General features: G+C 35.9%; 3 protein-coding genes across 3 annotated transcripts; all 3 read right to left on the bottom strand.

Moving 5' to 3' along the window:
• Positions 1–674: 674 nt before the first annotated feature.
• On the bottom strand, positions 675–4,533 carry LOC146374690 (eukaryotic translation initiation factor 2-alpha kinase 3-like). The gene is made up of 5 exons (XM_084948655.1): positions 4,364–4,533; positions 3,959–4,102; positions 3,573–3,674; positions 3,270–3,332; positions 675–3,103 (listed from the first exon to the last, which is right to left on the bottom strand). The coding sequence occupies exons 1-5, from the start codon at positions 4,397–4,399 to the stop codon at positions 2,966–2,968; spliced, it is 483 nt and encodes a 160-aa protein (XP_084804781.1). The 5' UTR covers positions 4,400–4,533; the 3' UTR covers positions 675–2,965.
• Positions 4,534–8,022: 3,489 nt separating this feature from the next.
• On the bottom strand, positions 8,023–16,791 carry LOC146374691 (interferon-induced, double-stranded RNA-activated protein kinase-like). Its single transcript, XM_084948650.1, has 15 exons — positions 16,436–16,791; positions 15,736–15,865; positions 15,512–15,651; positions 15,305–15,428; positions 15,128–15,201; positions 14,896–15,045; positions 14,663–14,786; positions 14,386–14,444; positions 10,635–10,754; positions 10,407–10,541; positions 10,100–10,304; positions 9,654–9,782; positions 9,228–9,329; positions 8,962–9,024; positions 8,023–8,736 (listed from the first exon to the last, which is right to left on the bottom strand). The coding sequence occupies exons 1-15, from the start codon at positions 16,543–16,545 to the stop codon at positions 8,599–8,601; spliced, it is 1,803 nt and encodes a 600-aa protein (XP_084804776.1). The 5' UTR covers positions 16,546–16,791; the 3' UTR covers positions 8,023–8,598.
• Positions 16,792–17,417: 626 nt separating this feature from the next.
• LOC146374692 (interferon-induced, double-stranded RNA-activated protein kinase-like) lies at positions 17,418–25,292 on the bottom strand. The gene is made up of 17 exons (XM_084948651.1): positions 24,184–25,292; positions 23,552–23,652; positions 23,286–23,431; positions 22,961–23,191; positions 22,731–22,863; positions 22,471–22,538; positions 22,301–22,382; positions 21,954–22,015; positions 21,767–21,857; positions 20,683–20,741; positions 20,442–20,561; positions 20,182–20,310; positions 19,874–20,078; positions 19,253–19,396; positions 18,658–18,759; positions 18,406–18,468; positions 17,418–17,787 (listed from the first exon to the last, which is right to left on the bottom strand). Exons 2-17 carry the CDS (start codon positions 23,582–23,584, stop codon positions 17,653–17,655), a joined length of 1,803 nt encoding a protein of 600 aa, XP_084804777.1. The 5' UTR covers positions 23,585–23,652; positions 24,184–25,292; the 3' UTR covers positions 17,418–17,652.
• Between the last annotated feature and the right edge of the window lie 14 nt (positions 25,293–25,306).

Raw genomic sequence — 25,306 nt, forward strand, 5'->3', positions numbered from 1 at the left:
AATTGCTAAAAGAAATTTAATTTGTAGTTCTAAATAAACTCTAAATGCATTTAGGACGTTTTTTACTCACTTTATGTCTCTTCCACGATGTTATTTCTCTCTCCAACAACATAGGTTACAATTAGATTAGCATGACCAATTATGCAAATTAGGTGATGACGTCATGTAGCGACTTCTAGCGACTTTTAGGACAACCAATAGCGATTTTCCTTACTGAGGAGTTGGCAACACTGGATTGTAGGTGCGGCTGACGGTGCTGCTAGCTTGACTGTGACTTCGCCTGTGAGGGCTCATCTGATTTCACGTAGCCTACGTGGCATTTCACATTTTATAACAAACGAAACTGAAAATGAGCGCTTACGGGTGTCATGCCTGTCGAGATTTGTATGGCCTCCTCAAAACACACGGATTGAAATAAAACCGACGAGCCAACTTTTAAACATATTCGTAAAATTAATATGTTTCTTATTCATGTACGTCCTGAAAAGGTCAAATAATCCACTTACACAGGATGGTAACGGTATCAGCAGCCGCAGAGTTTGCCTTGCCGAAATATGCATACCCTGCTATATCAAAGAACCAGACAGTTATGAGTGATATAACACTTTCTACATAATCACACATGTTCTCTGAGCTACTGGTGTGAGTTTCATATATTTATGACAATTTCTGGGTTGAAAAGACACAGGGTTCAGATTTATTAGGCTGTGTTTTCAGTTTTGTTCAAAATATATCACATATGCAGGACATCTTAAACTTTTTTTTTTTTTTTATTAAGCAGCAAGGCAGAACAAAATCAGGGCTGTATCAAGACACAGGGACTAAACCCCAATTCAACCAGACCCAGAACTGATCGGGAATTAAAACAGGACTACTTTAGGACTTAACCAAGACAGAACCAGAATCAAAACACTAAAAATCATCATAGACCTGCACTACACTTATTTTTTAATTCTACCAAAGTACACTATTTAGATTCACAAAAGTGTATATAATTATTTAGCCTTGTTGTGCAAACAAGCCTGCATAACTTAATAAATATAGAATTTGAAAAATAACAAACCTAAAAAGATACACTAGGTGCTAGATGCATGTTCTGATGAGTTTTGGCAAACAACCATTTGACTAACAGGTCTGTCTCACCTGCTCTTGTTCCCTCTCTGTTCCTCTCTCTCCCTCTTTGTGCTGACAATCAAGCCAAACACCAACATCATCAAATATACAGTTGAAACCATATATTTACATACTCTTCAGATAAAAACACAAACATTTTAATTGTAACATCAAATCAGACTAAATGTTCATTTTTTTAGATTGATAAATATAAAAAAAACATTTGTTAAATTTAAGAGTAAAGTAAAACTATCTGTATTTTTTAATTGCAAATGGACCAAATTGTATTCGAAATTGAGCCACATTTATGGAGCTCCACAATTCTTTTCCTGGTGTTTTGGTTGATATCTCTTGATTTTCCCATGTCAAAGAAACAGGCTCTGTGTTTTGCCTAATGTGCATCCACAGGTGTGCCACCAGTTTACTCACATGGACTCTACTAACCTATCAGGAGCTTCTTCAGCTCAGAATGGAATCGTCTGGAGTTTTCTTATTAACTAACAATAAACTTAGTGTATATGTACTCCTAAATTTGATGAAAGTGATTAAAATAGACAGCTCTCTCTCTTTATTCTTAATATTTCAATATTTATTTATCTAAAACAAAAAAGTTTACTCTAAATTGATGTTTAACAGTAACAGTAAAAAAAAAAAAGTGTATGTAAATATCTGGTTTCAACTGTGAATATACTGCTGTGTACTGAAAATTCTCTTGTTTTGCATAGAAATATATTAAACAACATACAAAGTATAATATATAAAATAACATTTTACCTGAGTTTTTTCTTTGAAAGAACCCCTTGTGTCCATTGTTGTACATCAGTACATAATTGAAACCGATTTAGAGTGCTTTATTAGCCGTGGAGGGTAACAACTGAAAATATGAAATAAACACACATGTAAGCTAAGACTCCCTAAAGAAACAGCATTGTTGTTGTTCGGCTTTTCATTTCGCCATTTGTTGATTCACTCCAAGAGCAAGTATCGTAATATGTGTCAAGTGATCAGTTTGATATCAGTCTTTTGCGATACACCGTCGTATTTACATTATTTGTACAGTACCAATGATTTGCTTTGGTACCTGCTCAAACTTAAGCTCTCCTCTGTCTGCCTGTCTGCACTTCTTCTACAGGAAACTCGCAGGCAGCAGCTTCTCTCCCCTCGCCTAGCCACTGAGCTCGGATCCTATAAAAATTAGGGGGAATTTATGCACAGTTGTAAATTCCCACAGTGCGCTATGTGCTTCGAATATTGTGTGTAGTTTTTGTTTTAAACAGTTGTCAGTCAGGGATCTAACTATGAAAAAAAATTACACTCCAAAAGACCCCGGGCTTCTGAAAAAACAACCCGGGCTTAAGCCCAGTAAGCCACCCCCCGCGCCACCAATGTACCATCCCCTCTGAATACAATATTAAGGACCCTTCTCCCATGATTACATGTCACATGTTTCTGATTAATATCACAGTTAAAATGAAAAAAAGAAAAGAAAAAGTTAACAAATCATATCGAGTGTGAATCAAGTCAAAAAGGTTAAGGAGTGTTTTCAAGGTTCTCCCACATATGGCGTGCTTTCCATTATAGTAATTCAGCATAATGCTCCAGCTCGTTCAAGAATGCACTGGTCAACAGTTACAAATCACCTACACAAAGAGGCTGATTTGACTAAATAGTTCTTTTCTAAAATCATGATACAGTTTGAGTTCATGCTTCATTCAATTTAAAAAACTGCCCTTGATTGCTCACAATGCCTTAAGCCCCACCACATTAGCACATAAACCGCGTCATTATAAATGTTAAACATTATAAACACACATGAGAAGACTAAGCTCTCCAGAAGCTCTCCATCTGTAATTCAGACAGTTCGATTTTCCTGATGCATGTTTTTCTTAACACTTGATGTCTGAGTGCACTTCTCCAGCTCTGCCTTCAGCTGTTTTGCTTCAGGCCGGTCTTCTGGATTTACACACAGCATTGACCGAATTATTTTCATCTGTAAGAAACAACAATATGACTGAGATACGTTTTGTTCAGACCACCGACTAATTTTCTAAAACTTTCTAAACTTAGGACATCTATTCATGAATCCTTTACTGTTCCTCTGTTGGGGACCATCCTTTGAAAAAGATTTTAGTATAGTTAGAGTTTTAATAATCTACCTCTTGGGGAAAGATCACAGAGAACTCTTTGGGGAATTTCTGGCTTCTGATGTCTTCCCAAATCTGGTATTCGTGCAGTGATAAGAGGAAAAAAAGAGGATGTTAGTCTATAATACAAACTTTGAACTACAATCTATTAAGCGTTCCAAATAATCTGCTTGTTAACAAGCTCTTTGTTTTATACTATCAAAAGAAATCAGCTAGTATAAACACAGGCCAGGCAATATGACAACATAGTTGTGTCACAAATTTTTTAAATAAAATTAAACTTTGTTGTAACCTGTGTTTATGAAACTGACTCACCTTTGCTCTCTCCATGCCTGTGGAAAGCTTCCAAAGTAGTTCAAAGAATATCAGCCCCAAAGCAAATACATCTACCTTCTGATCATAGTTTGTCCTGTTCCTCTGTGATCAAAAAGTAAAAGGTAAATTAAAATAATAATTCTCGCACTGGCAATGAATTTTAACTGCCCTATTATATGCAATCTGCTGCTATTACCACTGAAATAATAACATTAATCAAGAAGGGAGAAAAAGAATATGATTAAAAGAGCAAGACTGGTCACTAGACGTGTGTGGGGGGCAGATTTAAGAGAAGCAAACATAGTGATTACTATCAAAGCTTGTAAAACAACAACATTCAAACACATGAATGGCACAATGCAGAACAGACAAATGCTACATCTCACTTGTTCAGGTGCCATGTAAGGTCTGGTTCCTGTATCCATTGTTCTCTGCATCAGGTTTTCATCATTGGAATCATTTTCACCGATGACGAGACCAAAGTCTCCAATCTTAACCACTTTTTCTTGTCCAAACATGATATTATCAGGCTGACAATTGAAAAGCAGAAACAATGAAAACAAATGAACATGAAACTACTTGACTAAAGTACAATAAGGGCTTAGATTGACTTAAAACCTGCTGGAATAAAAAAGTGTGCAAGCCATGTCCTGTAACTTTTTTGTGTACTTTGATATATAAACGACCGACCAATAAGTTTACGGTACACTAATTTTACACATATATATAAAAAAATAAAAATAAATAAAAAGTGTCAGTATTTTTACTAAATGTTATGAGTAATGACAAACCTGGTCTGTGGATGGGTTTGATGAGTGTTGGAACATTATTGATTCACTTCTATCTGTAGTCGGGCCCTACGATGAGGACTCAATGGACTCCCTTAGGGAAAAGAAGAGGGACATCGTTAGCATGCTATGTTCTTAGTCATAAACCTCTGTGGTCCTCTTTTATTAAAGAGGTTTAAAATGAAGTTCTTGTTGAGTACCTGACAGATGTGCCAGTCTCAGACTCAGGTGATATAAAGGATGCCTAAAATGCATAAATAAGTATTTGTTGTTACAGCAAAATTTGTCATCACGGTAAAACACAAACATGGTTCTGCTCCTACTGCTGTTTACTGTTGTAAGTCAGAGTTGCCAATAATATCTTCTAGATGCACAATCGCAAAGTGTACTTTGCATTACCTGAATATTTACCAAAGAGTTTATTATTCTTTTTAAAAACATTTGTTTTTATTGTTATGATGATGATGATGATGATGATTATTGTTATTATTATTATTTTCATTATGATAGGACAGACCTGGGACGTAGAAGGGTTTGATGAGTTACTTGCAGTGTATTGTGATGATGATTCACTGTTGTCCCTAGAAAAAGATGATATATACATTTACTGTACAGCCTGCACTGTACACACTACTGAAAGCGTTATTATATAGTTATAATGCTGTTGTGGTGTCAGTGAGTGCCTTACTGTATAACTAATGGTGCCAACGATACAAGTGAAGCACTATCTTCTGATGCTGTTGGCCTGATGGACACCTAAAACACACAGAAAACAATAAACATCATTAATTTTATGCATATTTCACCCAAAGGGAAGCATTTGATTAAAATGTCACTACTGTTTATATTGTTTCATATTTTATATTTTATATTTTTAAATATTTATATTTATATATTGTCTTTAAACAATCTACCACTCTCATGTTTTTGCTTGTTGAAATCAAGGCAGCAGAACATGTTAAATACCTTGCTGTCCCAGTCTGACTGTTCCTGAAGAGCAGAGCAGGCTAACTCTGCTGCTTTCTGTTGGGCTTCCATGATGCTCTTCCCTTCACCCACAGGATAGTCCTTGTTGTCAATTATTAATTTGTAGGAAAAACTGTGTTGTGAAAAAATGGAAATGTTTTAGATCATTACATTGAGTTTAATATTGTTGAACATCAGTCAGGAGTTGGTGTCTGAAGGATCAATTCAAATTACAGAGTTTGTGGTATACTCACAGAGGTTTGTGAGAGGGGCCATCTCTCCCCACTTCAACATATCAGTGGGAGCGTTTGGTTTTCTGACAGTAGTGGTTGACAAGGCCTATGAAATTTGTCTCTGTAAAGCTAAGAACCGTCTGATCTGAAGCTTCTGCTGCATTGTTTCTCTGTCAAGATACCAAGAAATACATCAGAGAGACAATTGCCCCAGGTTGGTTTTTCATTTCTCTCAACCAAAATCAAACATTATCTTACAGATTCCACCGAGTCCTGATGACCAAGCTGAGACAGGCTTTGCAGAGCATTTTTTGCTGCATTTTTCTTTGCTTCCGTCTTGGTCTTCCCCTCACCACTGGGGTAGGCTTTACCATCTATGGATACTCTCCCACTGAACCTGTAAAGACATGAGATTTTTGTTATATACTGCTCAAAAAAAATTAAAGGAACAATTGAAAACACATCAGGTCTCAAAGGGAAAAAACATGCTGCATATTTATACTGATGTGGACTGGGCAAGGTGTTAAGAACGAGAGGATGCCACATCATTTGATGAAAAAAAATTTATCAACCTACAGAGAGCTGAATTCATAGATATGCAGAAAATTAAAGTGAAAAAAACAATGCAGCACGCCAGTGAACTTGCTGAAATTTCACTGCAGCAACTCAAAATGGAACTCAGTAGTTTGTATGGCCCCCACATGCTTTTATGCACGAACAACATCATGCTCCTAATGATAAAACGGCTGGTGTCCTCCTGGTTCTCTTTTCACAGGTGGACTAGGTCACCAGATCTCTGAGCTCCTGGACAGTTTGAGGCGCAACCTGGTGGTAACAGATCGACTGAAACATAATGTCCCAGAGGTGTTCCTCTGCAATTTTCAGCCTTTGGGAAGCAATATATCTAGTTGTGTGAAAAACTGAATCTCGATTGCATAAATGTTTTTTTTCTTTTGGTTGCCCTTTAGGGGTCACTACAGTAGATCAGCTGCCTCCATCTTCCCCTGTCAGAAACATCTTCTTCTATCACACCAACCCTCTGCATGTCGCCCCTCACTACATCCATGAATCTTCTCTATGGTCTTCCTGTTTTCCTCCTGCCTGTCAATTCGATCTTTAACATCTGTTGTACAATATATCCGCTATCCTCCTCCTCTGTTGACTGCTGTTTGACTGAGGAAGAATAAAGTAGTCTTCAGATGACAAGGTAACAAGGTGACATATACCAGTTTTTAAATTGTGCTGATAGGCCACGTAAAACCAGAGTCATGATAAACAATATATACATTACAAAACATAACAAAAACACCACTTTTGTGTTGGTGGAAAAATGTTTGTTGTTAAACTCCAGAAATAGAATGAAGGTTTTATTAACCCTCTGTGTGCCGCACCTCCAAATCACATGACTGATTTAAGCTGACATAGCAAAAAGCAAAATTCAGACTCGTGAGGTTGTGCTGAAAAGAATGACACAAAGCAAGGTGAGGAAAAAATAAATAAATAAAACAATTTGAAGGTGAAATACAAATGTAAAATCAAAAGGAGTCCAAAATGGCCATTTATGTTTTGGACCTCAGAGGGTGAACCCAACAAATCATGAAAAATTAGGTTTACATTTTTGTTCATGCCAGTGCAGATTCCTGACATTTTGTGTAAATTTAAGCATGTAACAATTAGATTTTTGCTAACAAAAAAAGTGTGAAACTTAAGTTAGACTCGTGTTTATAAATGAACCACCCATGTTGTGTAGCTTTCTGGATTGTATACTTATTGGGCTACATACTTATTTATTATACAGGCTACAGTACATAAAATCAAAATTCGCATGTTTTATGTAACTAAAATGTTTAATTATGTGGGCTAAATAATTAAGTTATAGACAATATTTATATGAAAAATGTGTATACTTACTGCATTTGAATCATTTTAACCATATGTAACCACTTGCATATGTGTTTAAAAAAAATGGCTTTAACTTTGCCACCCCCATTTGATTTCCTTCTTTAGATCCATCCCTGGGTGGTCGTGTGATGGTCTGGGGCAGCTCTGCTGCTCCAGGACGACTTACTGTTATTGATGGAACCATGAATTCTGCTCTCTGTCAGTAAAGGAGAATATCCCCCATTAGTTTGTGCCCCAAAACTCAAGCACATCCAAAACACACCAGTAAATCCACCTCTGAATGCTTATAAAATAACAACAGGAAAGTTTTATTATGTCCCAGTCAAAGTCCAGACTTTAATCAGATTGAGATGCTGTGGTACAACCTTAAACAAGCTCTTCATAGTCAAAAACCCTCCAGTGTGGCTGAATTAAAATAACACTGCAATGGAGTGTGGATAGTGTTGATTCTTGCTGCTCATTATTTAAATACCAAAAATGAAAATCTTTGGTAATTATTATATACCAAGTGTTTCTGCAAGAAAAGTCACAGAGTTAAATGAGAGACATTTACTAGTTCAGTTTCTTATACACCTTTTATTATTTCAACACTCTAGTACAGTATTAATGACCTTTCTCCTGCTGTTCCAAGTCACATGTAGCTGACTGATATTGCAATCAATCAGATTAAAATGAACAAAAGAAAAAATGGAAGAAAAAAAAAAGTTAAACTGTATTTCATGGGTTAAAAATGAGTGAAAACATTTAGGAAAGTTTCTAAAATTGAGCCACATGGAGTGTGCTTTTTTATCTCTGACATTCAACATGAATGTATCAGAAGTACACGTAGCATCACAGTTCCTCCTCCTCAGGACAGCAGCAGGTTAACAACAGTTACAAAGTGACGACCTACACCGGGAAACTGATTTGAATAGTTAGATTTTAAAATCATGATTTCATGTTTCATTTCCAAATCCAATACAAACTTCCCTGAAATAGCTGGGATTCATGATGTGGCCTCTTCCATATATTAACTTTGCACGTTAACAGTTACCCAACATAATATTACACGGTACATCAAATCATTTCATTAAGCAGATGCAACAAGACAGATTTGCAAAGGCTTCTGTGACTTTTGTAACTTTTCTCTTGTGACTATCAGACAGTTTGATTTTCCTGGCAAGATGCTTTGTGTGAGTTGAATATCTGAGTCCACTCTTCAAGCTCTGCCTTCACGGCACTGGCATCAGGTCGGTCTTCTGGTTTCTCAGACAGCAATGAGTTAATAATTTGCTTCTGTTTAAAAACAAGAAAAAATACAGTATATGTGTAATGTCTTGTGCAGTGAAACCTCTGATAAATAATAAATATATTTAAAAAATGTATATGTTGTGTCCAGACAACTCAGCAATCAAAGAGGACCTTTTATAACTGAGTAAACCACTTAATGTAAGTTTTATCACTATTCTGCTGATGACCATCCTGTGAAAACTTAAGCACAGTATGAATATGGTAATTTACCTCTTTGGTAAAAGTCACTGAAAACTCTTCGGGGAACCTCTGCCTTCTGACGCCAGGCCAAATCTGGTGTTAATGAAGTGATTAAAGAACGAAGAGGGTGTTAGTTTATACAATAATTGTTCCAATTACACTTGTTTGAAGAATGAAAATATTTAGAACACACAAAAAAGCTTTGCCAGAAGAAACCAGCTACAGGTGCCTAGTTATTGGTATATAATAACTCCATGCATATGCACAATGGTTAAAATGACTGCAGTGAATCTCACCTTTGCTCTTTCAGAGTAAGTAGAAAGTTTCCAAAGGAGTTCAAAGAATATCAGCCCCAAAGCAAACATGTCCACTTTTCTGTCGTACTTCCTCTCAGTCTTCTGTGATAGACAAACAGACAAAGGACAAATGCATCTGATGTATCTGATGTCATATTTTTCTCAATCATTGTGCTAAATGTTACAGTTATGCTTGAATTCAAAAAATCTTTTTGTCTTTCAGTTTTATTGCTTAAATGTGAGGGTCAAATAAAATTCTGCGGGAACAAAAGCTGATGATTTTACAGCTCTCACCACTAAAGAGAGGTGAGACTGAGCTTTAAGTGTGAAAGGCTCACATGTAGTACTTAGGCCATTTATAAAATCCTATTTATTAACCAATGAAACACAAGAAGTAAACATTATTGTCAGTATAGACCATCTCACTTGTTCAGGAGCCATGTAAGAAGGAGTTCCTTTGCACACTGTTCTCTCTTCATCATCATCATCACTGGTGACCAGACCAAAGTCCCCAATCTTCACTTCTCCTTCCACTCCAAACATGATGTTTGCAGGCTTTGCATTCAAAAGGAAAACATGAGGTATGTTTGAGCAAAATTATCAAAGAGGTATATTTATGTTTATTTATTTGATCATTTCTAGGGACCAAAAAATCAGCAATGATGTTGCACAATCTATTGTTTGATAGTTTCATGAATGCCCTAAAAGCAGATTTAAAAATAGTCAACAAAAGTCTGTTATGTGTCTCAGGGCGCCTAAAGACCCTTGTCATAGTAAACCAGAGGACACATTAAGGGGTCACACACTTGAAGTGCCTTCTAATTTCAGCAGAACAATTTTATTTTGTCTTGAAATTTGCTGCATTGTCTCACCTTAAGGTCTCTGTGGATGTGGTTCTTGGAGTGAATATACTCGACTCCACAAACTATTTCTTGAGCAATTCTCAGACTTTCTTCTCTTCGCTTGGAGTCTTGTTCACTCTCTTTATTCTTCTCATCAATCCAGTCTCTCAGTGTGTTTTTGGCACATAACTCCATCTGAATATACAGGAACTTTGTCTCGGGGTTATCTGCAGTGCTAAAAATGTAAAAAAAAAAAAAAAGGAAAAAGTGATGTAAATATTTAACTTTAACCTTTTAACAAAAAGTTAATATATAAAAGTACGTCCACAGGACTCACTGTGAAGAGGCGTAACTGTCATAACTGTCTCTAAGGTCCCACTCGTATCCAGTATCCTGCATCCAGAACGTGTAATATCTAACAATGTTACGGTGGAAGAGGTCTGATAATGTTCTCACCTCTCGAAGAGATTTTCTGAAACACAATAAGAAAAGTGTCAGTACAGAAAGTGCACAAGTACTGTACATATAACACTGAATGCTGGAATCCTACTGTGGCATACTTAACTCTTTATAGCAGCCGACCTTCACAGCATATTCTTTCTTCAACTGTTTATGTCTTACTTTGTAAACAGAACCAAAGGCCCCCTTACCAAGATGCTCCAAGGGTTCAAATTCTGAAATAAACCTGTGGACAGCAACAACACATTTATGCAACAATGTAATGTAATGATCAAATACAGAAAGCTCTTATAAACTTCAGAAGTCAAAATCCTAGATGGCAGCATGTCTGTGTGTGTGTTGACTGATTTAGATGTTTCTGAAAACTACCAGTGATTTTGGCAGGTTTTTCTGCACGGCACAGTTACTTGACACTTACCCTTGACTAATAATTAAAAATCCTGCATTGAACTGATAATTAGACTGTGGTCATTAGATTGCTGCTGAAGCTAAAAAGTTCTCCAAGTTGACCTCAAGCTATGTCAAGCTGTAGCTCCATAAGAAACAACTGTTTCCAATTCGGATGTTTCCTTCTAAAGGAAGGATAAATCCTCCTTTCTCATTCAAAAAAGGTGGACTTGCATAAATGACCACAGGAGTCTGTGCAACAGTGACTTTTTGGCCATGATGCCTCCTCACCTTCTGGAATTGGACTGGCAAAATGCCTGACGGGCCCAAAACCCAACACGAAAGAATACTTAAATGATATTGCTCCTTTCCGTCCTGCGTTTGCTACTTTTGTGGATCTGTAGTTAACGCCATCACAAAGGCTGAGACTCCTTTTCAGTGCTCTTAAATTGTAATACCGTATGAAATGGATCATGTACAGCTAATGGGACTCAGACCATTGAGTCATTCAGCAGTAGACTTTTACACCCACAGTGTAGGAATGAGTGCTACCGCAGGTCATTCTTACCAGCAGCTGTCAGACTCTATAACACAGTTTAACATCCTTTTGATTATCTTACTCATCAGCTTGTTTGTTCATTGCACATTTTATACATATCTCCGTCCAGTTTTTTCTATATATATTTCTGTACATTATATACGATCTTCAGTTGATTATGTATATAGGACCACTTTGTGTCTTCCTTTTATATTTTATATTTCCCCCTGCTATAAAAGCTGTGTAACACCCAAATTTATCATCCGTGGGATAATAAAGGTCTATTCTATTACCTATCCCCATACTACTCTCCTCTGTGGACTTGACCCATATGATTTGTGTCATGGTCCTTCAGGAAAATTTTACTTTTCTTTCACACAGATGCCATGATTTTATCATAGATTAAAATAATAAAAAATAATGTCCTAGAAAATCTTTTAAGCAGAGGTGCTCAACTGCTCTGTTACTTGTTATTTCTGGGAATGTTAAACCAAATACTGGCCCCAATTTTAGTGAAAGGTTTAACACTCCTCTGGATTTTAAATCTAGATAAGGCCTATGCTTTATTCACTTGAATGTACATAGCTTATGTTCCAAATAAGTGTGCTTCATGTGTGGACACATTCTACTGATGCAAATGTTAATGTTTAACCTGAAACCTTGTTAAACCAATCCATTACCAATAGTGTTATCAATAGAGATTGCGATATTTGTCAAACACAAATTCTTTGTAAATTTTGCCTCTCTCTGAGTAAGCAATTTCAGGTTTTGATAGTTTAAAAAAAATCTACATTAGTTGTTGATTAGTATAAAACACCCTCAGCTGTCAACGGTGTGCTAACCTCTTTAATGAAGTGCTAATCTAAATTCAGTCTTCAGGAAATATTTCTCATGAGGGACTTCAACTGGAACTGACTGCAACTCTCTAAATCGCTTTAAAATTGTTGAAAGTGTCCAGAAAAATCTTTAAAATCTTTCATTGATTGAATTATTTTAATCCAAGTTATATTATAATCATAGCATTATAAAAGCTTTTCAGTGAATGATTTAGTGCAAAGATGGGGTTAGAAAAACTCTGTCTTTAACTTTTCTTTTTCATGAGACAGTTTTACTGTGGAAAATAAGTGCTTTGTCCTTAGTCCTCATCACAAATAGAAATATATGCCTTAAACTGTGATCCAGTGCACATCAACCTTTCAACTACTCACTACTACAAGTCAGTCTGAGAGCAAAGCACTTTTAGTCAGCCAGCTTTAGGTTGCTCTGTATCAGTCTTTGTGATGGTAATCTATTCCTTATGTTTTCCTTCCAGCTAGGTTTAAGAGTTCTTAAAATAAATAGTCAGTCATAGGAGGGATTTATTAGTTTGTTTTTCATCCCTATGCAAAGTTTCTTTAATTATAAGTTTGCTGTGAGTTGCAAATGAACCCCAGTCAATGAATTGCAAATTAAAATGGACAAAAGGCAGGGAGAGGTACTGATAACCTCGCAAGAGTTTTTCTAAGCAGATGTTCACAACAAATATGTTGGAGCCCAACTGATACTCTCATTGGCCAATTTGTTTTTTGAAAAACTGCAGATACTGATAACATCTGTGATTAGGCTAAGATTTACAGGTATCAGCTGAGCTCTGTTTTTCTTCTTCTATTTGTTCTTTTGATGAGGTACTAATTATATACATAATATTGATCCTTACTGAGAGCAACGCCACTAGCTATTTGCTGATATGTTTTTTTTCCCTTTTTTCAAATGTATTTTTCTTTGTAGATTCATAAAGTTTTGTATGAATAAAACAAGTTACAAACTGGTTTGAATGAGTGGTTATCTTGAATGGCCTTTGTTATGGATTCAAGTTAAGATTAGACTTTCATTTTCTTCTTTTCCTTTGTTTTGGTGGTTTTAAAACAAAAGCATTGAAAAAAATCAACTGGATTTTTTAAACGGCACTGACTTGAATTTAATTAATTTCCCTGCATGATCTGTTAACTTGAAAAACAAAAAATAATAGCCAAAGCAGATCATTGTCTAATGGAGATTTAAAATAATATCAATAACCCTTTTAAAATTTGAAGGACTGGTCTAGACCTCACCCACATATAGACAAAGACTAACATCACATTTCTGGCAAGGCTGACATGTTTGGTTCCTTTAACGAGCATCTGATGTCCACAAAACCCTCAAACTTTTAGATTCTAGGAAATCAAGAGGTCCAGCTAATTTGAAACTTCTTTTTTGGTACATAACAGGCAACATTGTGAAGCTATTTTTATTGATCTAAACGAGGTATTTGACACCGTTTATTATGAAATTTTAAAGTAAAGACTTGTCAGTGCAGGGTTGTTAGAAAAAAATGTTGAATGGTTTCAAAGTTATTTATCTTGCAACTATCAGTGTGTAAGGATAGAATAAATCACTTGCTACCTCCCTTAATGTAACAAAAGAACTGATGGAAGGTTCAAGTGCTACTGTTATTCATTTTATATATAAACAATCTGGGTTATAATATCACTACAGCAAGAACTGTACAGAGTTCAGTGCTCTGAGACTGAGTAAGTATCTCAATATAAATACTTAGGAATTACAATTGATGACTCTTTTACACCTCATATTCAGCAACTGGTGAAAACATTAAATTTGAAACTCTGTTTTTACTTTAAATAAAGTCCTATTAATCTTTTGAGGCCAGAAATAGACTTGTTGTTTTCACCTTTATGTTTGTACTTGATTATGGGGATTTGATTTACAGTATATAGATGCATCCTCAGAATGCTTGATTCTGTCTATCATGGAGCAGCGAGGGAGATTTAAGACCATAGTCTAAATTTTAGATTAGAGATTTAAACCTTTCTCTCAGGACATAATACAACAAAAACATGAGTTAAATTGGAATAGCAGTTTCTTAATACTGTTTCTTTTTCCTTATTTAAAATACCGTGATACAGCTGGCATCTCGTTCTGGCCATTTCCCACGTTCTTGTCTTTGGCATCCTCCTTAAAGAATAAAAAGCATACATCGATTAAAAGGATAAAATTTGCTCTGATCAGCTGTATACTCTTTAAGAACTAGGGCATACAACCACATCTAGTAATATCAGTAAGTTTATCCTTCCAAGCTGGTCCTTTTAATTACTTTTAAAGAACAGATTGTCTGTTGGAACCTTTAATCAACTATATCTGATGAGAAAAAGTAAAGATAAAAATATAAGCACCTTGCTTGACTGCTCCTGAAGAACAAACCAAGCCTGTCGCGCTGCACTTTGTTTGGCTTCTTTAATACTCTTCCCCTTCCCCACAGGATATTGCTTGTTGTTAATCCGTAATTTGTAGAAAAATCTGAGATGCAAAGAAGTTGAACAGTACATTAACAGTTTACTGAACATCAGTCATGAGCATCCAGTGTCTGCAGTGTGTATTCAGAGTCCAGCACGTCGGGCATACTCACTGACGTTTATCAGGTGTGCCACATATTTTGTCATCAACAAATGTATAGGAGCAGTTTTCTCGCTGACAGTAGTCATTGACAAGTCCTATGTAATTTGTCTCCATTAAACTGGGGTCTTTAGAGTTCACGGTCAGGTTTTTTGTTGTAGTACTGTAAACAACAAGCAGTAAGAAACTTTACTATGATGCAGATGCCACGATTAAACAATACATCACCATTGTTAATTACTCACCGCAGATCAAAAACATTCTCACTCAAGTCCTCACTTTGTTGACCTGATCCATCGCTGTGATTCTCATCTGCAGTCTTGAAAAATATAAAAAGTACAATTTTAATGTGGTTATATTAAAATGTTTATGTTTTAGGATTATGATCAAGCTAGAATGGCATGGACTGAACTATAACTTACATCTGTAGTTTTGTTGCCATTTATTATGTCATATACAAGCTTGGCTGCTTCCTCCTTAGCTTCTCTTGCTGTTTTCCCAGAGACTGCTGGGTACTCCTTATCACCAACCATGAAGCTACACCACCTAATGCCATAAAATAACATTTATTGAATCTATTTTACATGATGACAAAACAGCTATAATTGCGAAACAGTCAGGAGGCTTACGGGATAGCATTATTTGGTCCAGGTCTTGCTGTCTCCATAGGCTTTATAGTCAACCTGTTTCTCTGGCCATATTCATTGAGCCAGCATATGAAGTTGATATCTGTCTCAGCTGGTGTAGAAGCTTCTGCTGCATTTTCTGTCTGTTAAGGTTAAAAAACAAACAAATACCATGGGTACATGCACCACTTATTTTTCTCCAACATGCTAAAGTTAAATAAACTTACCAAGTCCTGACATTTACCATCCAGCAGGCACCTCAGAGCATTTTCAGCTGCTTTAAGCTTTGCATCTTTTTTGGTCTTCCCCACACCTTTGGGGTAGTCTTTACCATCTATGATCGCCTTCTGGCTAAATCTGTAGAGGAAATGACCTTTTAGGGTTAGGTTGCAAGAAATAACTTGAATTTTCTCCTTCCACTTTTAACCTCTGGGAGGCAATATTTCTTTATGATGAAACTTGAGATGTAAATTGCGTCTATATGCAATATATATATATACAGTAAGACATCCTATATATACAGCAACAGACAAGCAGGTGCAGTTTTAAAACGGGTTTCCAGTGCTTTGCTGGGCTCTTTATAATAACCTGACTATTCAACTTGTTAGAAATAAAGATTTGGCAAAGCATAGCGCCATTATAGAGCCTTTGGGCCTAAGAGCTATCATTTCCTGTAATTAAAAGACAGATTAAAATTGATTTAAAATATAACTGCAAGGTAATAAAGGCTTACGACTACACCAGTCTGTATTTGCTGTCACCATCATTACTTGTGCATTTTTCTGATAAGATACATAAGGCCTCTTCTTAAACTGTACTGATTAGCTTTGACTTACCGTGCTATCAAACACTCATCTCACCCAATACTTCTATTATCGTCGATATATTATAATGCTCAAAGCTCTCAGGTACTACAAATGTACTCACACTTTATTATGGTCTGGGCCGTCAGAGCCAAGGTACTCATACTTCAGCTTCAAGCGATTTCTCTGCGCATACTCGTTTAGTTCAGCTACGTAGTTTTTAGTTGCCATCATTAATGACTCGGCAAATGTAATAAAATCCCGGTGAGAGCACACAAAGCTCACAGTACTGCTCCCGTCCCCACTTCCATCTTCCTTCTCCGGGTATATCCGTTGTTTGTTTCGATTCAGCTGACTTTAGGCATCAGTAAGTTTCGGTTTCTTCGTCCTCCCCTACGTGGTAACAGAGCAGTCGAAACCAACTCCAAATATCTGGAAACCGCTGTCGCACATTAGCGACGTTCTGTGTACGGAAATGCGCAGCCCATTCAGCTGTCCTGCGGTGTGCAGAGAAAGCCTCTACATTTTTTTTAAAGGGGCCCCTCTCCAAGCTCGTTTCTTTCTTCAATAAGTCTTCGTGGGCCGTGTTGGTAATGCTGAAAGGTATATCTAATTTTAATAATAAACAAACACAAAGTCTGTAATTTATTTAAATGTAAATTTCCCAATCCCTTTCCAAAGTGAATATCTGTTTTTATGGTCATGTTTTTATGCCATAGTCGAACCAAATAACAGTGGTTGTTCTGTTTATGGGGCACAACTTTATTGCAAAATTGGCATGACTTTACTTTTAGGAAATTACAACAGATTTTAAAGTTGTTTAAAGTGGCCTAGTTTGTGGGAAGCAATAAAAAGGAACAAAAGTGCACTGCAAAGAAAATAGTCTTCCAGCTTGTAATGTTGACAAGAACTTGTTCCATAAAATGGGATTTTTCCCAAACTGAGTGCACATTTTGCATGTGGTAATAAAAAAAAAAATCCCATATGCACTTATGTTTAATGTAAAGTGTAAGCAAATCATCAGTACCTGTCAAGACCCACTCACTAAATTATGCAGTAAAACATGTACAAAAACTGTACAGCAGACAAATGACCATTACACCCTGGTTGGTCGTTATTTTATTTTCCACATCAGTCTATTTATTACAAAGCAAAGGCTGTAATAAGTCATCAGTTTAAATATGTTAATCACATTTCCACAGAACATGATTCCTACTTTCTGTAAATAGTGACTGAACATAACTGCTATAGACAAGAAAAAAACAACCAGTACATCAAAGACACGACATGAGAAAAAAAAACACAACAAAAGATATATTTATGTCACTTAGTAAGTGCTGATCAATCAGTTACATTTTCTAGGTGCATACTTTGTGCATTTAATGTTTGAGCCCACTGTTCCAGGTCTGCCTTCAGTGTACTTGCTTCAGGTCGGTTTTCTGGGCTCTGACACAGCATTGACATGATTATCTGGTTCTGCAAAACACATTAAAAAAAATCAGCTACTTTCTGTATCAACATGAATATATGTTATCAGTACAAATAATTAGCCAATTCGTGCTGCTGCACGATTTTTAACTGGTACAAGCAAACAAGAGCACATGACTCCAGTTTTAGAGTCCCTCATTGGCTTTCTGTTAAGTTTTAAATCCATTTTAAAATTCTTTGATTTGTCTTTAAGTCTCTTAATGGTCTTTCCCCTTCTTATTTGTCTGAGCTGCTTCACCCTTACATGCCATCACATGCTCTTAGATCAGCTAAACAGGTGCTTTTGACTGTCCCGAAGACATTTTCTAAATCTTGAGACAAAGCCTTTTCAGTTTTGGAACCTAAAATGTGGAATGAGCTGCCTCTGGAGGTCAGGCTGGCTCGCCGTTTATAAAACACTTTTAAAAACACTATTTTCTCGCTTTTAACCCAGTGTGAGTTGTCATCTGTCTTAAACTTCTTACCCTTTGTATGTACATATACTGATTTATTCTTTTATTCTTGTTTTCCTATTTTATGTTATTTTTTTGTACAGCACTTTGGTCAGCTGTTATGTTGTTTTAAAGTGGTTCATAAATGTGAAAGTGAAAAAAATAAGAATTATACCTCTTTTGGAAACTTCAGTGTAAATTCTTCAGGGAGAATTTGCTTTCTGACACCTGTAAAAATCTAGTATACATAATGATAAAAGGATACAAAAACATGTTATTTGACTTGATAGAAAATCATCACAAGAAAAACAAAAGCAAAACTTAAGTATGCAATTCTATACATTATATTCTTCACACATTAACACTGATAGGAAGCTACCAGTAAACATTTTAAAATGTAAACTATTAAATTGTTATACCAACTCACCTTCCCTCTTTCATGCCCAAGAGAGATTTTCCAAAGGAGTTCAAAATATATCAGTCCCAGAGCAAATATGTCCACTTTGGAGCCATATCTTGTTTTGGTCCTCTGTCATAAAACAAAAACATTATGTGTTACACACCCCTTAACTCAGTGTGAGTGTTTAAATTATAAGATATGGTTGTGGTAAGCTAATCTATGCGGATTTAACTTTTTTCAAGTTGTAGTTAAATTTTAAGACCATGGTATACAAGTCTAAAATTAAAAGTAGAAACTACAAAAAAACCCATCTGGCTGCAATCACTTAAAAAAAGATATCTTAGCATGTATCATAAGAGATGGTTTTATCTGGAATGAAATAAGAGATTTACAGCGAATGAATGAGGTGGTGATAATGGAAAAAAAAAACTTTTCAATTTGTAAACATCTTTAAAAAAACACAAAGAACAGGAGATTCTGTCATTTTAAAGAACATTTGCAGAAGGTAATGAAACTTGAATAGATTCAGAAAATGTTGAGCACATAGCTATCATTGAATACTGTCAACAACAACAAAAACGCAGAAAAGAAAGCAAAGGTTATTTGTTTACAGAGACCTCACCTGTTCGGGAGCCATATATGATTTGGTTCCTGCTTTCTCTGTTCTCTCACTCTGATTTTCATCATTATCATCAGTCTCAGTAGCAACTAGACCAAAATCTCCAATCTTCACTTTTCCATCTTTTCCAAACATGATGTTGGTAGGCTGACGATTGGAAAAGCAAAATTTAAACATTGAGCATTTAGTGCTTCGTGTAGTCAGAAATGAGTGAATAAGCTCAGGTGATTCTACGAGAAATCTTTCAAATTTACACCATATGTGCATCTACTAAGAGGCTGAGGCATAGCACTGGCTGCTTCTAGTATTTCTCCTTGATGCTGCGGCTTTCTGCGCCATCTCTTCAACCTTCTTATACTTATCACCATCTTGTAATGTTGACTTTATTCCCTAAATCAACACTAATAATGTTTTTCTTAATGTGGCCCTAATACTCAGTCATTTCCTGTCTACTGGGTTTACTTGTGAAGTAGAAGAAGCACACCAATACTTTAATAGCAGCAGTGTGCATCTCCATTAAACACACAAAAAGGATACTAAAGAATATGGAAATGGAAAAACTTAAACTTAAATGTGAGCTAGCTCAGCAACATAAGCTTGTGATCCTGTAATCTTGAGTCTCACCTTGAGGTCCCTGTGGATGAGTCTGTGGGAGTGAATGCACTCGACTCCACTGACTATTTGCTGCATAACGGGAAGACTTTCTGCTCTTCTTATAGACTCTTCAAGAGTTTTCTCATTCTTCTCAGTTATCCAGTCTTTAAGTGTTTTGTCGTCACATAACTCCATCATAATATAGAGGTACTTTTGTGATGAATTACTACTAGACCTAAAAAAAAAAAGGAAGATTAAAAATCTAATTAGCATCATGTCTTCATTTTAAGCATAGAAATGCAAAAGTGCATAATACTAAATAACTGAACAAAACTTACTGGGAAGTACTGTAACTGTCAGTTGTATTGTCCCACTGGTATTCTGAATCCTCCAGCCAACACTTGTAGTATCTAACAATGTTAGAGTGGTTGAGGTCTGATAATGCCCCAACCTCTCTTAGAGCTTTTCTGATCAGAAGGAAAACACAGAAATGCTTCAGTAAGTAAGACATACATACATACTCACGGTTTCTGTTATTAGAATATTGCTTATGCAAAACATTTGTACTTTGAAAATATACGCTGCGCATATGACTTACTCTTTGTGGCGAACAATCTTTACAGCATAATATTTCTTCACCAGTTTATCTCTTGCTTTGAAAACATGACCATAGCCTCCTTTAGCAAGACATTCAATGCAATCAAAGTCTAAAGTAAACCTAGTGAGATAAACAACATTCATTAGATGAAGATGTGAAAAAATAAGTAAATTATTGGAAAAAAAGAGGATGCAAAAATCTGACCACACAAGTATAAACGTCATGAAATTTTTTTTCATACTGTGATTGGCCTGATGTGTCACTTGGTCTGTTGTCTGTATTTTTGTTTTTGTTAGCGTCCTGGAAAAAAAACACAGAAGGACATAACATGGTTATTATTATCATTAGTAAATCATAAAAAAATCATCATAAAAAAATGTCTGATGTCTGAACATATTAATTAATAATTACTTTTAATGGATGTCTGGGCTTAGCTAAACACATCAAAAAAAAAAAGAAAAAGGGAAAATACATGCTGTGTTACTCGTCTTTTTCTGTTTAACTACACTGTGATGTGGCAGAGCTGTAAATGTTTGTGGCGCTTTGCAAATATGTTTGGATTTTCTTCTAACTTAGTTCTTTGTTAACCCTGAACTTGGGCTTGCAGAGACTGACTTTCAGATGTTGCATTACTGTCGCATTAATATATCGTATTAACAGCTTCTCTACCAGCCATCTGCTACCCAGGGGTAGCAAATATTCTGTGTAAACAGCCAAAGCGCTTGAGTCACAACTGATGTCCATATTTTAAGCTATTGAAGCCAAATTCAATTCATATTTTACAGTCCATTTACAAATACCAGTAGGTTTACAGATCTGAACACAGATTTGCTTATTTATTAATGACATTTATAGATTTCCATACACATTTATGATTTTTAGTACAAATGTAATGACTTTACATTGAAAAAAATTGATTGCACACTAATTGACTGAAATAAAGTGACTGAACTAGAACTAAACACTAAACAAATTTGCAAAAAATTCTGACACAAAAACAGCTTCACATAATGCCACGAAGGCTGACATGCTATGACTCTTAACTGTGCCTAGAAAATCTTTCCATGAAAGTTATGAATAGAACTGGTGAGAAACGTGAAAGTGCCCAGCAGCCACTAGAAATAAGTCCAACTTATTCATAAGAATGCAAACAAAGCTCTAACTACAACTGTGCATGATCTAAATGACCAGCAGTTGACCATAGTCAAGCCCTCCACCGTCCACCCCATATTCACCATATGTCATATAATATACAGTGCATAGTATACAGATTATAAAGTGGGGATTTCTTTCTTTCAACAAATTCTGTGTTTAAAGCAACAGACCTTTTCCATGGAAGGGTGTGATGAATCAGTGAAGATAACGGAGTCACTCGTACTTGTTGGCATGCTTTTTGAAGACGCTTCGAGAGACTCCCTTGGAGAATACAACAAGAGTACATGAGTGCTGCTTTCTTAATACTCAACCGTCTGACTTAGTAGTTGTATTACTACTAGTATTAGAGTTTCTTACAGTGAAGGTGTTGACAGCCTGGTTGGTGGAGTGTCTACAGACGAAGTCGACATGAGGGACATCTATAAAAACAAAAACAATTTTCCAATGAAATTGTTTTGATTTGTACATATGTTAGCCTTTAGAAGCACTTCTTAATAGTAACCTTACCAATGAGAAAAAAAGCAATCCTAGCATTTTATGCTTTTATAACATTTTTCTCCTGTTTAGCGTTACTGTCAGATTATGGGTTTAATTCCAGAAAAGGGACACCACAGATACACTGATATATTTTATTGTAAAAAAAGCCAACTTCAAGTTCTATGAATTCTTTTATAATTTTAAAAGCAACAAAAAAAAAACCTGACCTTAGTCTCCAACAAGTTCGATAGGTCAGTGATTGATACTGATTCACTTTCACTCCTTGTTGTGACTTCTGACAAGGCCTCCCTTAAAATTAAAAAGAGAGCCATTTGTATAGTTTTATACATGTTAAACTTTACCACACACTCTACCATTAATGTTAATACTTGCTTACACTGTGGATGCTGGGGATGGCAGCATTGTTGAAACACTGTCTTCAGACATGGTTGACCTGTAGGATACCTAAAATAAGCACAATATGTGACATTCAACATTAGTTATCAAACTTAGAAAAGTGCTGTGTGCAAGCTTTATGAAACTGTGCAATGTTCTGCTAAAGTGACATTTTAGCAGAACATTGCACATGTTGTGTAATGAATATGAATTTTTTTTTCTTACCTAAGTGACAATAACATGCTGAAAGCATTTAAATACCTTGCTGTCCCAGTCAGACTGTTCCTGAAGAGCAGACCAGGCCAACTGAGCTGCCTTTTGTTTGGCATCCTTGACGGTGTCACCTACAGCCTGAGGGTAATCCTTCTTGTTGATCACACATTTGAAGAAAAACCTATGTAACCAGGAAAGATGTGTTAGTTTAGACTTTATTACCCAACTAAGTGTTATTGCAGTTTCTATTCACCCTCCAAAGATTCACTTATACTCACTTAGGGTTATGTTGTGGGCCACATCTTGCCACTTCAATAATATCAATGATTCGCCCTGTCTTCTTACAGTAGTTGTGAACAAGTCCAACGAAATTTGTCGGTTTGTGATCTTTATATGTTACACCCAAGCTCTGATATACTAGCTTGGCTGCTTCCTCCTTAGCTTCCTTTTTATTTTTCCCACAGGCAGTTGGGTACTCCTTCCCACCAACCACAAAGCTACAGCATCTTCTGTAACATCATACAACATTATACATTAATTTTTATATTTTTAAAACCAAAAATATAGTTTAAAAAATATTTTCTACGATGTATGGAGGCTTACGGAAAACCACTTTTGAGTATATTTATTGACTCCTTAGGCTTTATGATGATCTTATTCTTCTGACCATATTCATATATCCAGCTTACATAGTCAGAAATATTTGCTTGAATAAGTGGAGCAGTTGGATTTTCATCTTCTGTTTCCATCTAAAACAAAGACATCAACAAAAAGCAGTTAGACTTGCAGCTGTAAACTACACTTTCATTTTGAACATAATAAGCAACCTAGTATACTTTAGTTCAGCAAAGACTGCATCATGATCTTACAGAATCAACTGGAGCTTGTTGCTCTTTATCCATTACTGCAGAGTATTTCCTGTTGTGGTCTGTTTGGCTCACTTCCTTCAGGCTGTTTAGTGGTGGTAAATCTGATGACAAATGATCAAAGCTTTGATTATACTGGCAAGTAATGAAGTTCTTAACTACATAAAAATACATATCTATATTCAGTACCAGTCAGTTGACGTATCAACTACTGTAATGTAATGCACAAGATACCAAAATGGGAAGCAGGTTATTCCAGCCAGGTTAGTTATTCCTGAAATATAACCTTAGATGCTCTAATTGGTCACTGTTGCGTTCACTTGAATAATATTATTTTGTGCAACTGGTTTGTGAAGAAAGTGACTTTAAACCTTTTTTCACTGTCGCGGAAAACAGTAATTAGCAGTCAGATAGACCAAATGACTTGTTATTCATTTACTAGTTAGATGTTCAAATTACATCACTATATATACGTCTTTGTCAGCAGAAGAAATGAAAGAATGGTGACAGAACAGGGAGTAACGGAGTGTAGCGCCAATTGCACGAGCCAAAAATATTACATAAAATAATAAAGCCGACGACTGATAAGAAGTGTGCTATTGCATAGACACACTTAAATATTAAATAAAACGTACCGTGATCATGGCCTGTAGAGCCAAGTTACTCGATTTCACCTCCAAGCCTGTGTAGCTCATTCCCTATAGAACTACATGGTGTCCCACTTCCCCCCAAAATGACGAAGGAGTTGTAATCAGAGTTCAGAATTGCGAATAATTCTGACAAGTCACAAAGTACAATAGTATCTCTTTTTCCGTAACGTTTCCGTAACCGCGTTAGCGGATTCAGCCGCCTTTAAGTTTCGATTCGTCAGTGGAAACGTCATGTCCCACAGAGTCCACACCTTGGCAGGCATTAAAACTTAGCATTAAAGCAAAATCGAATAAAAAAAAAAATTGCAATAACATAACTATAATCTACGCATTGTCCATTCCCACTCCTCTATTTATTTTGGCCCATGTTCATATCCATCTGGGAAAGGAGAACACTATGGCACAATAGGAATGACGCATGAACAATGGCAATTAAACATTAGAAATGTCTTGTCATTACATGTATAAGCTGGCATGTTAGAAGATCGCGAGTCACCGATTCACTCACAGCTGCTTTCTCTATATTGGAAAAAAAAGTTTTAAGAAAGTTTCTTGATCCAGAAAATTAAATAAAATTTTATGTATATGATAGGATAAAAGACAGGCTATGGAAGAGAGCCAGAGATAAAAATGCAGAGTGGTGTATAAACAGAGAGTGAAAAGAAAGTGAGTAAAGAAGAAATACCCATCATGGGAAGACTCAAAATTCAGTTTTGCAGTACTCCATGGCAAATCTATCGTACGCAGTGACTTCACAGTAAAAATCTGAGAGAAGGATTTATTCACTTACCAGTATATTTGATATTTCAATGGATGAAATTACTCACATGACACCCTAAACCACTTACTGTAATAGAAGGTGGCCCAACTGTATGGAAACTACCATAACCAGCATGCTACTCCCTCCACACAGCTGAAAGGATGAACCCAAGTCACCTTGTAACGTTTTTTATTGCACTAACTATTTCACATTGCAGTCATTCATCTGGAGTTCTCTTTTTTTTTCGTTTTTAATTATTATTATTGTTGTTATTATTATTATTATTATTATTATTATTATTATTATTATTATTATTATTATTATTTACAAAACTATACAAGTATGACA

Source organism: Perissodus microlepis, chromosome 13, assembly GCF_051167445.1.
Source record: "Perissodus microlepis isolate ML-2025 ecotype Zambia chromosome 13, ASM5116744v1, whole genome shotgun sequence".
Lineage (NCBI taxonomy): Eukaryota > Metazoa > Chordata > Actinopteri > Cichliformes > Cichlidae > Perissodus > Perissodus microlepis.

Bases quoted from the DNA above. Each gene is read 5' to 3' on its own strand.
- LOC146374690 (XM_084948655.1), bottom strand. From the start codon at position 4,399: ATGTTCCAACACTCATCAAACCCATCCACAGACCAG. The intron at 4,103-4,363 runs GTTTGTCATTAC...TTCAATTGTCAG, and splicing joins CAAACCCATCCACAGACCAG to CCTGATAATATCATGTTTGG. The intron at 3,104-3,269 runs GTAGATTATTAA...TGTTTCTTACAG, and splicing joins CTGTGATCTTTCCCCAAGAG to ATGAAAATAATTCGGTCAAT.
- LOC146374691 (XM_084948650.1), bottom strand. From the start codon at position 16,545: ATGATGGCAACTAAAAACTACGTAGCTGAACTAAACGAGTATGCGCAG. The intron at 15,429-15,511 runs GTAAGCCTCCTG...TTATGGCATTAG, and splicing joins GGACCAAATAATGCTATCCC to GTGGTGTAGCTTCATGGTTG. The intron at 10,755-14,385 runs GTATTTTAAATA...TGCTGTCCACAG, and splicing joins GAGATGCCAGCTGTATCACG to GTTTATTTCAGAATTTGAAC.
- LOC146374692 (XM_084948651.1), bottom strand. From the start codon at position 23,584: ATGGATAAAGAGCAACAAGCTCCAGTTGATTCT. The intron at 20,079-20,181 runs GTAAGTTTTGTT...TTTTTTTTTTAG, and splicing joins GACAGTTACAGTACTTCCCA to GTCTAGTAGTAATTCATCAC. The intron at 19,397-19,873 runs GTGAGACTCAAG...TCCAATCGTCAG, and splicing joins TCATCCACAGGGACCTCAAG to CCTACCAACATCATGTTTGG.